Raw genomic sequence first — 15,209 nt, forward strand, 5'->3', positions numbered from 1 at the left:
TATTTGGTTATTACCTCATTTTAACTGAAAATGCTGCCAAATTATGTTATCAGAACGATCAGCAACACCTAATGGATGCTTTGAGTGTTCAAAAGTTTTCTAATAGATTTGGGTTGTGTGCTTTTTCTAATGACTATCCCTAAGGGACCATATTCTCGGGGTAATATAAATGCCACTTGCAAATTTGTAAAGATGGTGATAGGAGCAGGAAAATGTATAAAGTTACTCAAAGTTCAACATGGCTGAAAATTAAGTTAATCCAGTACTGTGAGAAAAGTGAATTTATGTTGTTTGCTCTGTCAAACCCAACAGATAAGCTCTGTTCATGCCAATATTTGGCCACAGGTCCACTTCTCCTCCATACCTGGGCAAGGAGGTATTGGGATGATTAATGGGTGAGAATTGCTACTCCTTCCCTTTTGTGGTCCTATCATTTTTGAATCAGAGAGTGAAAATGGGTAGGGTATGACCTCCTACTGCATGCCTGTTCCTCTGAGCCTCTAGCCACTCACCTCTAACTCCAGTAAAACTCTTTATAACATATTTCTCCTCTCACACCATCTTCAGCTAATTCTGCCCATTGGAAACTGTTTTCTGGATATTGGCTATATATTGTTCTATTGAATAAAGCTCTATACAAAGGAGAACCAAGACAAAGTACCATTAGTCTGATTTTCAAGGGGCTCATAATCAGTAGGGGAGAATAATAGTAATGCTATTATCAATGCTAACAGTCGTAGTGATGGTGGTGATGACTATTGAGTACTTAATGTGTGCTAAGCACTTTAAACAATTATCTCTTTTAATCTTCATAGTAAATATTATTTGTTCATTCATTCAACAAAACAAATCAGACCAAGCCCTCTACTCTTGGAACAAAGTAAATGTGAAGCTTTGTCCACCAAGGTAGGAAAATTATCAAAGGAATAGTATCCTGGAAGTCAAGCAAAGAAAGTTTTTCAAAAAAGAGAGAGTGAAAAGGCATTTTAAATGCTGATGGTAGGTCAAGTAAGACGAGGACTGAGAGATTACCATTGTAATTAACAATGTGTTTGTCACTTGTGACCTTTATAAGAAAGGAGTGGTAGCAACGAAAGCCTGATTAGAATAGGTTCAAGAGAGAATTGGGAAAGTGGAGATTTTGAGTATAAACAAATATTTCAAGAAATTATGCTATAAGGGGAACAGGGAAATAGGATGGTAACTATAGGAGATGGTGGAGTTAAGGGAGGGTTTGATAATACTCAAATCTAATAATCAATGGAGTGCTTACTTTGTGCCAGGCACTATGTTAATTGCTTTATAGGTATTAGCCTATTTAATTATCATAACAACCCTGAAAGATAGGTAATATTATTCCCAAGTCACAGATAAATAAATTGAAGTTCAGAAAATAGCTAAGCCATTCACCTAACGCAGAGTTTCTTAACCTTGGCACTATTGACATGTTGGGCTGGATAATTCCATGTTGTGAGGGGCTGTCCTGTGCATTATAGGATGTTTAGTAGCATCCCTGTCCTCTACCCACTAGATGCCAGTATCACCCCACCAGTTGTGGGAATCAAAAATGTTCCCAGACATGGCCAAATGTTCCCTGGGGGGCAATATGGTTGAGAATCAACGGGTAAATGTGTATCATTTACACATCTAGTAAATGATAGAACCAGGGCTTAAAAGATTAGCTATCTGACTCCAAAATCCATGCTCTCAACCACTGCCCTTACTTGTACTCCCCAAATGGCAAGTTTCTCTACCCTGCTCTGGGTCCCTGTGGGCCCCTGGGAAGTGGGAAGAAAATCTGGTCTCTAGAGTGAGGGGCAACTTAGACTAAAAGATGTTTTTGTTTGCACTGCAATTAGTGTTCCTGCTCACAAGTTCCCTGGCTCAGGCTTGCATGCAGTCCCTCCCCTCCCCTCTGCTTCTCTCCTCTTCCCTCCCCTCTCCTGTCTTCTCCTTTCTACCCCATCTCGTCCCCACACCTCTTTTTCTCTCTCTCACGTGTGTGTGTGAGTACACACCACACACATACACACACATCTTGCCTTCATAATCGAGGAAAGACTTTTCAAAAACACTCTTCAGAGTTTAAGTCTATTCTTTACTGTGGGCCTGTTTCCCCATATGTAAGATGAAAGGGTCAGACTAGATGATCGCCCTTCTGGTTCTGCCATCTGTTCTGTGAGTCTAGCGCTCTCCCTTTTTTCATGAGGTAAATACTTTTGTTGGGGGGGATGAGGGGGGTGTTTGGAACAAGGGACGTTTTAGGCCTTCCAGTGTGGAAGCTGGTGCAAAGTTCCCAGGCTGCGTTTGTCTTTGTGCCGTGTTTGCTTTTTCAGAACTGCCTTCTCCTGTCGCTCAGGGTGGAGGGCCGCTCTGGCTCTGGCCGTGGCCTGGCGTGGTGGGGCGGCGGGTCAGACGGGGCAGTGTCCAGGGCTACCTTGACAGCCTGGGCTGGCAGGGGGAATTTCTGTCGCTTCTGCTCTGTTTCCCGCCTGGCCTCCAGGCCCTCTCCCTGGGCGGCCTCGCCACTGACCCTGGGAGGTCACCTCCCAACCACGGGTGGGTGATGGCGCTGCAGGGATGGCTGTGTGTGGAAACGGGTGCTGTTCTCGGGGCTCCCCGAGGAGCAAGGATCTCTCGGAGATGATGTGAAGAGCCCGTGCTGATCCCAGGGCGGGATCAGGTTCCCCTCAGGAATCTGGGAAACTCTCAAGGAGGCCCTGCGGGGGCTGGTTAAACTGTCTGGGGTCTGGGGGCATTGGGTCATTGGACTGTAAATGCAGGGAGGGGGCAGGCGGACTTGCCACATTGCAGGCTCTGGTCCCTCCAAGGGACCTTGGAAGCCTTCAAGTCTCCTTGCTCCTTTTATGAAGGAGGGGGAAGAGGGAGAGACGGACTTCCATTCTTCTCTCAGAGCTCTGGCTCAGTTTGGACTTGATTTAAAAAGTAAAATTCAGGGAGAAGTTTAAATTTCTTACTCTGGTACCAATTACAGAAGCAATGGGACCTCAGTTCTGATAATGAATCGCATCAGATCACTAAACTGTCTGCCACATGCCTCCAAAAGCAACCCACGTTAGGCATCTTGTGACTCTGTGTCCTCCTGCTGTTGAGCCTCTTCTTATGTTTGTTATCTGTGTCTTTGTGGTACCTTTGTGGTTCCTGAGGGGTCAATATTAGTATCTATGTGGATATGCAGGTTTAAGCACATTTCTGAATTCATAGAGTGTCTGAATGGGTTTTAAGAATAGCAAATGTTGCTGTATATATGTGTGGCTTTTCTCTCTGTGTATTTTCAGTTAATAATTCTTCAACTGAATTTCAAAGGCCATGTTTAACCCCTGGCTTCCTTTCCTCCCTGAGCTTTGTGAAGTTTAAGGCTCTGTTCTTAAAGCAAAGGGGCCCTGTCTAGGGAGCCTGTTTAGACCTGTCTCTTCCTTTTGTTTGCTTTCTTTTTGTCTCTCTCTGGGGAAACCTGGCTCCTGAACCCTGGTTACCCCTTATTCCGCTCTGGGCCCCACAGCATGTTCCTCCACAGCTCCCTCCCTTGCTCATAGCTGTATTGGCATTCCCCCAGCAACTTGTGAAGGGGGCAGCAATCACTGACTCGTGTCAGCTCTGAGAGAGAACCTAACTGAAGTAATGGAATGCAAAGTCACTACAATTACTTGAACTAGCAAAGACATGTACAAGGACAGAGACCACAGTTTCTTTGATAACCAAACATATACATTAATCTCCCTTGGGGCCAAAGAAATGAGCATTTTTTCTTTTGGTCTTCAAAAATTAAAAAGTAAAACTGAGCTTATAAGGCTGAGGATAAAAGGTGTAAAGGCTGTCATAGCAAAGCCTAGGGCTTAGCTAAGTCCACAGTAGGAGCCTGCTATGGTCACAGCCAGTAATTCAGGATAAGGGCACAATTCTAAGGTACTCTGCAGACTTTTCTGCTGACCAAGCTTTAAAATCTGTTTTATATGAAACAATGACTTCCCTCTTTCATGATTCCCCAAACTCTGCCTTATACTTATAACCTCCACAATAAAATTTGTCAAGTAAGAAACAGATGCTCTTTCAGGACCCTTTGAGTTGGTCTTTCTCCCTGGGCATCGTAGTAATTACAGGAACTTTTAACATCCCAGAGAGAAAAGCATCTAATAGTCCTACCTCTGGAATCAAGACAGGATCATCTCAGTGATGCCAATTCCACTTGATTTTATGATGAATTCTCCTTAAGTGGAATCAGTACGGACTAACCAATGGGGACACTGGTTTCCAAAGAGTTAGAGAAATGTGAGGGAAAGGAGCTAGAACTATTTTCCAGCTAATTTTTTAAAAATTAAAACGTCATACATTCATCTAAAGTGAAGACTAGGTCACATCATCAAATCACTAGTTTGGGTCTCTCTCTCTCTCTCTCTGTGTGTGTGTGTGTGTATTCAGGAATAGAGAAAACCACTGAAAGAAAGCACATAAGCAGCAGAAAAAACAAAGTTTCCATTCTGTTGTGCTAGGGGGTCTTGGACATGCCACTTACATCTAAAAATAGGGAGCTTAGTGTCTGCCTATCATGTCTCTTACTCCAATCCACCCTGGATAACCCTCACCAAATTAATATTTCTAAAGAAATATTTTTTGTCATAATATTTTAAAAAAGAGATAGCTTAATTACTCCAGACCATACCAATCTATCCATTTGAGGTTTCATGATTTACCATTTAGACTTTTAATCAGATGCAGTGATGGGTAGTCAAACATTGGCGTGTGTGTGTGTGTGTGTGTGTGTGCGTAGCTGCCCTAAGTAGAAGTCTGGTACTTATGAAATGTTTGCATTCCCCACAGTGCCTGCACCAATATTTAGCCCCCAGAGTACTTTCTTAAATGTTTTTCTAGGGGGCTTGAACCTCCCAAAACACAATGAGATAAAAGAAAATACAGAACATAGTCTAGGACTTCCATCTCTAAAAGTAAAGATGGTCATTAAATAATTGGCTATGTGCCTCATTTGTTAAAATAAAAGCTCTTTTGAAAAGATGATAGTGAAGCAAATTTCTGCAAAGCAATGCACATTTTTCCATCAACTTCTACTATAGCTTAGAGAGTTGCTGTGCAATTAATTTTCTTAAACATTCTTGGAAGACTTCCATTAATGCGAGTCTTCTCAAAGTAGACACCAAATTACTTCCCTGACATATACTTGGTAATTTCATCTCCACACGTTTTTAACTCCATTGCAGTGAACTTTCATACAGTCAGTGGCCTACATAAAGGGACAGACACACATTAGAGCTGTGAAAACTGACATGACTCCTCACAAAACTTGTAATCACATATGAAAAACAGGCTTTCCTTAAGCTTGGAATTCATTTCTTAAATCTTTAAAAGAGAAGGATATTAGAAAAACACTTTAAAACCCAGACAGGGATATAAATGGATGCTATACACGCAGTCAGGAATTACTACTCACTAGGGTAGAGGACGAAGGGCAATTGATTTGTTGATATCTCGTGGATGTCTTCCTAGCAGATTTTCTCCACTCCAAGTATTCCTCCAATCACAACAATCTGATTGCAATGAGTAATGCAGGGAGCTCAGCTGATTATGGCCACAAAGGTTTCAGAGGCCATTTGACATGGTGGAAAGAACACTATGGAGGGGAATTGAACACTTGATTTAAATCTCAGTTATGTCACTTACAAGAGATCTTGGGACGGTCTCTTAATCTCTCTGAAACTTTCTTCCAAGCTCATTCATAATTAAAGTGAGGGAAAGAGCATTCATAGGCATGCCAGGAAAGCCTTTTGTAACCTATGATGTACCTCTTGAGGGCTGGATCCAACCTTCCAGGCTTGCAATTGTATTATTTTATAAGTTCCTTTGGTGTTTCACTTCTCCCAGTTCCTGAGATCTCCATTGCTTTATTCTATGTGAAATTGTCAAGGTGAAGCTCTAAAGTTGGTTGCATGACTATGCTATAAGGAAAGAACAAGAGACTTTGTGACAGTTATTTTTCTCTTATCCAGAGTTCTTTTGCCTCTGTTTGTGGGCCCCCATCTATTTTAAGTATGGTTTAGGCCAGTGGTCTCCAAATCCTTTTGATTGCACACCCTCTTTCAATTAGAAAAGCTTTGAGCATGCTTCCTCAAAACATGTATATTTATACATTATTAACAATTATATAAATCATACACATGTCCTAATCTCTCCCCCGTGTATTAATGATAATATATATAAAATGAAACACACAGTAAATAAAAAGTGTAAAAGGATGAGACAAAGATGAAATAAACAGCATGTTAAATGTCTTGTTAATTGTGATGGCTTTATTATATTCTTAGCTAATACCTCAAGGCACAATATATACTTAGGGCAAGATCTTTCATCATTGAGAATTGATATAAATCCATATTTCATATAGTCTTCTTCATTATTCTTGCAATATGTTTTTGCTGACTTCTTGTCAGGTGTAATTAGATTACCATGGTTTTTACCTCATAATGAGGCTGATAAAAAACTCATTTTAGGAGTAGAAGTGTGAGCTCTGCCATGTGCTTACATTACTAGTATTATCCCCAATACATGGTCTATTTGCAGGAATCTTAAGCTGCTTGTCCATTTTGTGAGGGTTAAATGTCGTTAGATAATATCCATAAATCTACTTAACTAGGTCCAAGGAAACATCAATATCTCTGGTGTACATTCAGGAAAAAAAGTAAGGGCCCCAAGGACACCCCTCCATCTTGTGGAGCCCCCACTCTTCCCTCAGGATACCTTACAGAGTATGCGCAACAGGAAAGCCGAAGAAAGCCAACTCAACTGATGAGGACGCCAGTGAAAATACACAGGTTACATATAATAGTAATAATAATAGTCTAACACATAGCATTTAGTGAACCACACAGCTTTAAACACTTTACATAAATTATTTAATCCTAAATCTTAATTTCTTTCTAGTGTCTCTCAAATTAAATGTAAACAGAAATTTTCATATTTTCTTCTATACCCAACAGATTGACCTGCATGCCCTCCCCCCTCCACCCCTCAATTTGCAGACCACTTATTCAGGCCCTGAGATTAAGAATCTTTGGATAAGTGGGATGCCTCTATAAAGTACATTGCAGCAACTCCTCCCTGCTATCCTGCTGCTGCAGTTTTCATGTGTGCTGATAAATGACAAAAAATAGAAACTGGCGTCAAAGATAAGTGACATAGGAAGCAATCCCAGGCAACTGAAGGCAGAAGGGAGAAACTAGGTGAGGAGGAGGCCATGGTGGAGAAACCAGGAATGAGGGATGGAAAGCTAGAAATGGAGCAAGAGGGAAGGAAGTCTTGAGGGCGAAAAGGGGAAGTTAGAGACTAGGGAGGAAAGGAAGAACAAGAAGCAAAAAGGGGCACACATCTGGCAACTGAAGGAGGGGGTAGACTAGGAGGAGATAATATGTCGCTTGTTGACCTGCAAGATGCTCACCCATGTCTTAATATCTGATGTCTCTGTCATATGACTTAGCAGGGACAGCAAAAGGAAAACTGAGTGGTCCCCCAAAATTTGTGATTTGTGCACACAGATACGCAGAGTGAGCATGGCTCCTCTCATCAGAGAGGCACATGAAATTTATTCAAGCAATGCAAGGACAGGGCAATGCTTCATTTAAAGAGTGAGTTTCTAAAGCTAGAACGGTAAGCAGAATGACTCCCAGGCAAGGCAGGGAAGATTTTGTCGGGTTTTGGTGAAGAGAAATTCCTGTGACTCTTCAAATCACACCATCTAGATGACCAAGGAAGGGGAGTCCTGCACATTCCTGCAGAAGCACAATTTCAGCTGTCAGGAGCGTCTAGAAGCAGCAGCAGTAAAGAAGCCACAGCAAATGAGTTATATCTGAGGCAGCTGCCAATACACCATTCAGAGGATAGGACATTGTCAAACATCACCTTCCATATCTCACTTCAATACTAGAAAGCACGATAATGCACTCTAGGGGCAAGGAACCATCAGGGTGTCTGACTTAGATTGTCAGAGCTTGCAGGTCCTTTGAGATCACACATCCCAAATCTCTCATCCCACCTATGGGAAAACTGAGACCTTGAGAGGGGAAAGCACCAAACCAAAGTCATCCAGTTGGCAAAGCTCACGCATGACACTTAGGTCTCTGGATAGTTAAAGCAGTGTTCTTCTCTCCACAGCTGTGTATTTATCTATCTCCTTCTCCAGCTCCTTGGCTCTTCTCTAGCAGAAGCCTCCCTCACTAGTACATATAATATATTCCATAAATCCTGTAATGTCACAATACAATCAAATAAATGATTAAGATAACCACGAACATCTGCAGGGCTATGATTGCATCTTGATTCAGTGCAGAGACACACGTTTTAACACTATCATTAATTATCCTGAACCGAAAGAACCATATGTAAATATACAAAGACCTCTGATTTTCTAACCCCTCCCTAACTACCACCTAGTGGCTACTTCTCTGCTCAGAAGTTACTTCCCCCCTCCCACAAGGAAGAGGAACAAGACCATCAAATTTGCAAAAGGTTAAGAGGTTTTTAATGAAAGGTTTGGTGGAGAGGAGGGTGGAAACAATGTCACAAAGAAAGTTAGGGATTACCTTTGACTCACAATTATTCATTAATGTTCTCATCTTGGAGAAAGAATGAATTGCTGGAAGTAAAAGATAAGCATTTTGCCAAGTACCTTGCATTGTTAGGTATAGAGTAAGAAGCAATCAAGCAAAAGAAGAGGCCAGGTCAAAAACTCAGAGGAGTTAAGGAAAGCAGAATCCCAGAGAAAATGTGTGGGATGTGTGGTCCTTGCAGCTAACAGGAGCTAAAGAAGATGTGAAAATGACTGCCCCAGCTCTTTGCCTTCTTTCAGCAGCAGGGATTACTCCCTCAACAGGAGACTTCCCATCAACTTCACAGAATCCTAACAGCTAATCCTGGATGTGGAGAGTAGGGCTAGAACCACACCTATGCAAAATTGCTTGGTCAGTTGGTCAGTCTTTCATGAGACAGTGTGTAGAGCCTACGGACTCTGCAGAGTCTAAGAACACTGTCTCTGCCCTTTAGTTGTTCTTAAGATAGTGGAGAGCAGACAAGTGAAGAGAAATGATGGTAAGAGTAGATAACCCCAGCCTGGCAGATTGTGGAAATCTTCCCAAAGAGATGAAATCTGTGCTCAGTTTTAAAGGATGGAAAAATAGAAGCAAGTCAACAGAGAAAGGGCAGAGCTAGTGGAAGACTAGTATATGTAGAAGGGGTGGCAAGTATAAAACCTGCAACACATTAAACAACACAGTAGCTCTGAGAACTATAAATAGTTCAGTGAACTCATACGTTTTTTGAAAATATTTGTCTTGTTTTGTTTTCTGAAGTGAGGAGGGTTCCTAATAATGAGAGATAATATTGGAGAGGTAGTCCAGGGCCAGGTAATGAAGGACTTTATAGGTTTTCTAGAGTTAGGATTTTATTGTGAAGTCCATGGAGGAGCCATTGAAGGACTTTAAGCAAGAGTTTCATGATACATATTTGTGTTTTGGAAAGATTATGGCAGGACAGTGGCACATTGATGGGGGAGAGTGAGATTAGAGGCTGAGAGATCAGTCTTGAGGTTATTGAGGTAATTCTGGCAAGAAATTATATAAGCCTAGATTGGAGAAATGGGTACGGAGAGAAGTGTATGTATTCGAGCTCAATTTCAGAAGACAAATGGACAGGACTTAATGATGGATTGGAGGTAGTAGGGAAAGGAAAGAGAAGACAAGCATGACTCCCAGTTTTCTGGCTTGAGCAGCTCAGTGCTTGTTGATGCCATTTGTTGTGATGGGGAAGATGTGGATAGAATTTAGGAAGCAGTACATCTGGTGGGGGTTGGTAATGGAGTTCTGTATAGACATGTTTATGGTGCCAGTGAAATCCAAGCAGAGATATCCAGCAAGAAATTGACAATGCCAATCTGAAACTAAGAAGAAAGATCTGAACTAGAGCTAGAGATTCAATATTTATCATTGTATGGATGGTGGCTGAAATCCCTGCAGTATATAAAACCACCCTGGGAGAGGCCTACACTGAGAAGAAAAGTGGGATGAGGACAGAATGCTGGGGGATCCCAATCACAGTAGGAAAATAACTAGGAAAGGACAGCATAACATTCAAGGGAGCAGAAAGTTTCAGGAGAGAAGGAGGTGTCTTATATAGCAGGGCCATCAAGGAAGATAAGGAATGAAAAATATCCATTGGATTTGGCAACAAGTAAGTTAGTAATGATTACTGTCAGCAATAGGGCCAGCCCACAGATGTCTGAGGAGTGAGAGGGCAAATATTTGTCATGAAATAAGGCACAAAACTTAAGTGCAGGCAGCTGGAGCAAGGCCTGGCCACCCAAGGAGGTGATATACAATATGAGCTTTCATGTTGGAGCAGTAGAGGACAAAGACATTGGTGTGTGTAGTAGTGGCTAGTCAGGAGAGGGGCATGAGGGGATACACAGAGAGGAGGAAAGATGTACATTGCAATTTCCTAATTCAGGATAAAATGGAAAGGCTTCTTGGTAGCCATGGCATCAGTCAGCTGACACAGGGAATGCCAGATGTTTGCAGGAGGAGAATAAATTGAAGGGCTAATTGTTAATGCATCTAGGTTCTGGAATTCATGGGAAACACATTTTGTGGCAGTGGAACAGCAGGATGCAGGCAGGAGATGAGGAATTAAGAAACCTGGGCTCAGTTTCTCATGAAACTCAGGCTAACTTCATAAACTCTCAAGCTAGGCATAAAGTCCCAAGTCATAAAATGGGGGACAAACAGCCTTTACCTAGAGGGCAATCCAAGCATTCCCCATGGTTTTGGATTATCTGTGATAATGCTTCTTTAGATGGCATGGATAATTAGGGGGTCACCATGTTTTAGATAAACACCAGAACAATGTTAAAACAGGGAAAACTCTAAAAGAGTATTAAGGAATACTAGGCTCAGAAGAAAACAAACTACTCCCTCCTCCCAACCCCAACTTCAGACAAACACACACTGATGGAGTATAATGCAGAGATAGCTTTCAGATCTAGTAGGGAAAAAAAGAGAAGTGTTGGAAATGTCAACCTAAAATGTTTTGTTTGATCAAGTGGCAGGGGAAAAAATATCAGGGAAGAGAACAACCCGAAAGAATAGTTCTTCCAGGTAATAACACCTAACTCCTAAGAAAGAAAAGTGAAAGTCATATATTAAGTTCAAATCTGAATATCTGGGGGAAAATGCCTTTATTTAACACTATGAGGCAGGTCATTTTTAAAGATTGCCATTCTCTTAAAGTTGGCTAAATAAGGTTTAGCTACTAGCAGGCTGGTGACCTTGGGCAAGTTACCAGTTTATTTGTTGCATACATACAGGATTACAGCCCCTGAAATAAGATGTTTTGGAAACTGCAAAGCAGTGCACCAACATTAGGTAGGGACTTTTACCAGGCAGGGCATACCTTTGAGAAATTGGTTTGAGATAGCTTCAGCCAAAAAGGGTTGGATTGCAGTTTTGCAGGAGTGCTAGGTGTTGTGTAAATGTCCTAGTCAGTTCAAGAGGACTTTGGCAAAGGAAAAGTACACACTGCCCAGCAAGCTATGCGCTTGATGTTTCCCCAAGGCAGGGGGCAGGCCTGCCAAGGGCTGCAGCATATCTCGGGGTGACCCAATGTTCCGTTCCCCTCCCAGCTCAAGAGGAACAGCTTGAAATATAAATGGGGCCCTCTGCTCAGCTAAGGAAAACAGTCCCAAATCTTTCTGACATCTGCACACAAGGGGTACTGAGGGACTGTCCTGCAGGGTCAATAGTGCTGGGGCCAGTTTAAACAATTCTGCTTGGCCCTGGGAAGGTAGGAGGAAAGGGAGGATGACTAAACAGGACCTGGTGGTGCTTCAAGCATCCATGTTCACTTTTCTGCGTGAGCATCGGTCTTATCTATTTGGGAAATAGGACATTCCTGCTCTTGACTCATGAAATATGGCTTGGTCTGGTTCAGTAACTTTGACAAACATTCTTTGAAACTTTAGACTTTGCAAATACATTTTTAGGAACATATTTGACAGTGTGGAGTCTGTGTCTTTTAAATATTGAGGGAAAAATCTGTGCAGTGATATTCTAATTTCCTCCATCCCCCATCCCCTCAGCCACTCAGATGTTTTCAAAAGAGAAGCCAGACTAAGGCTCCAGATGTTTGAAACCTAAATGAGGGCTCCTCATGAAATAAATCTACCGCCCTCCATTTCCAGAGATCAAAATCTTAGCCAGGGGTTTAACAATGAGGTCACTGTAGGCATGTTTTCCTGGTGTAGGACTGACCTCAGATCAGATATATAAGATTTTCTACTTTTAAAGGCTCCCCAACCCAACAAACAGCCCAGAGCTTCTCAGTTTACTGGTTGTTGTGTCTAACTGCTTCTCACCCTGCCACAATCCATCAGGAAATGTCCCTTTGTGTCAAACCTCAAATCTCACTTGCATCGATTTGGGTCATTTTTATTTGCTGTATCTTTGCAGAGGTAAAGTAAGTCAATAAGAATCATCAGTTAGGAAAGTGGCTAGAGAATATGTCCAGGAAATTCACAGAAGACATATGAATTTCCAGGTAATATGTGAAAAGACATTTAAACTCAGGGAATTAGAATGATTTTCACTCATTATATTAGCAAAAATATCAAGTGTTGGCAAGGGTGTAGAAAGATGGGCATTTTTGTGCAATGCTGGTGGGAATATAAATTGGAGAATACTTTGTAGCCTAATTTGTCAGTGGCTTTGAAGGTTAAAAATGTCTATTACCCTTCTACCAGGTAATTATGATCCTTAGTATCTATGCTAGAGATGTATCTATGCTTGAGCTAGTATCTATGCTTGAACACAAGGAGGCTTGCTCTAAGATTTTCACTGTAGCTCTGCCATTTTACAAATAGCAAAAATTTAGAAACAACCTAAGTAGCAGTCAAAAGGGTGGCTGAATTAAACTATGGGGTAGAGAAAAAGATCTTAAGGACACGTTAAGTTTACAAAAAGGGCCCAGAATATATACTTAGAATTCTATTTTGGAAAAGAAAATCAGATAATGAGACTATTTTTAAACATAGGTGTACATATCTCTGATTATGTATGGAAAAAGATAAGAAAGACAATAATGGCACTGAGATAGCATCAAGGGAGATTTTTGCTTTGTCTATACTGCTTGCATGTTATTCAAGAATGTGTTCATATATTTATTGTGAAATTTTTTTTCTAGAATGTTTCAGAGGTGAGGGCATGGGTCTTGGTGGCTACAGTGAACATGTCTTCCGTGAGAGGCAGCAGTAGATAAGCTGGTGACGTAAATAGATGAGAAATCAAAGGACCCAGATAAAGGCCTGGAATCTGTCATCACTTTGCTATGTGATCCCAGGAAGTAATTTTCCTTCTGAGTCTGTTTCCTCTGTACAATCAACAAATAAGATGTGAAGCTTACTAAGATACCTTCCCTTTCTCATATTTTACGATTCTCTAAGTCCATGTTTTTAATGTAGAATGCATCTAGTCCCCTTTGATGAGAAGATGGATTTTTATTCTCTTCCTTCAAATTCTGGCATAGTTTGACATTTTACTTTACCCCAAATGTAAGATAATGAAAGAGAAGGTGGAAAGGTCACTGTGTTCCCTGTTTGGCTATGGGTTTGAAAGTTTGGTTGACCTATTTATACTACTACCTTATTTTGACAGTATAAGCCCTTAGGCTTGTTTGAGTGTGATGAGAGTGTATTCACAATGCTAGAAATGGGAAGTTCTGAACTCTGTAGGATGGCCGTTAATCCTGGAAACACACACACACACACACACACACACACACACACACACACACAGATGGAGCATCCCTAGTCCAAAAATCCAAGACCCAAAATGCTCCAATGAGCATTTCCTCTGAGTGTCACATCAGTACTCAGGAAATGTTGGGTTTTGAAACATTTCAGATTTCAGATTTTTGAATTAGGGATGCTCAACTTGTGTATGTGTCTAATTTTTTTTTCAGATTGAACCCCTTTCAACACTTTTCCTGGGTTATAATAAAAATGCATTTATTTCAGTGAAAATCATAGATACAAATATCTAGGGGCTATGCATATTCAGGGATTGATAGAAATGTTGTGTCAATGACTGAGTTCATTGCAATTTGCACAACAATTTGAACTGTGCATTGCTAATGAGGGACAATACATGGACTGTGTCACAACATTTTAAAACGTATCCTATGTTGTAATTTAATACCTATAAACCATTCTTTATGTATCGTCACCTATATTTCTGGACTTTATGGCTACCCTGTTCTCTTGAGTCTATCACTAACAAGCAGGGTGATTTTGGACAAGTCACATCCACAGTCTGTAGATAACAATTGGAACACCTGTTCCCCAGACTGGGAGGGAAGAATCAAGTGAGCTATGAAAATGTACACTTATCTACAAACATTGTCACAATCTGGCTCTCTACAACCTAATTGGCTTTTGGAAAAACTCCAGATGAAACTCTGAGGAAACCTTGGCATTAAGTGAATGAAGGAAACCTCTTCTTGGTACCTCAGAGAGTTTGACCAATCTAACTCTGACTATCATTAGTTAGCAAAGCTCTTCCAGCTGGTCCTCATCACTTTGCTTGTTCCATGAGGTCATAAGAGTAAATTCTAAGCAGTTTATTTCTAAAGAAAACAGGTAACAGCTCCCATGCAACTATTTGTCTTTCAACAATGAAATAAGCAACTTACTCTCGCTCCTTTCTCAGGAAAACACTGACAGCTCCGTCTGCAGTCTTGGCCCCCACATGGCTTTCCATAAGACTTCTCTCCCTATTAAAAAAAGGAAAAAGTTAATAAACCATGTGAACCAAGATGCAATGTTGTCCCAGCAAACCTAACTCTTAGCTTCTTTACCAAGTAAATCTATTGCAGCTTAATGATCTTATCTGGTATTGTCAGTAGTCAAATGAAAGAAAAACTAATCTTAAGCTAGCATCCTTTTAGGTCAGGTCTATACCTCATCAAATAAATAGCCGGTTTGGGAACTTTGCTTTAGACACCTCCTCACTGGTAGAAATTCCAGGCACAATATACAACAGAATATCTTTACCTGGGGGCTGGAAATGGACTCCAGACATATTCCTGTGAAAACAGGTGTCCAGTGACTTATGGATTTGCACTCATTGGTAAAGAAGTAGCTG

General features: G+C 41.2%; 1 protein-coding gene across 6 annotated transcripts in view; it reads right to left on the minus strand.

The window, feature by feature from the left end:
* The window catches only part of COL4A6 (collagen type IV alpha 6 chain), a 283,087-nt gene that overhangs the window by 139,669 nt on the left and 128,209 nt on the right, over positions 1-15,209 (minus strand). For all 6 annotated transcript variants that reach the window (XM_054544948.2, XM_054544947.2, XM_054544946.2 and 3 more), the window contains exon 3: positions 14,758-14,838. In XM_054544948.2, the coding sequence (XP_054400923.1) occupies positions 14,758-14,838 (81 nt within the window). The remainder of the gene's footprint in view (positions 1-14,757; positions 14,839-15,209) is intronic.

This window comes from Pongo abelii, chromosome X, assembly GCF_028885655.2.
Source record: "Pongo abelii isolate AG06213 chromosome X, NHGRI_mPonAbe1-v2.0_pri, whole genome shotgun sequence".
Taxonomy (NCBI): Eukaryota; Metazoa; Chordata; class Mammalia; order Primates; family Hominidae; genus Pongo; species Pongo abelii.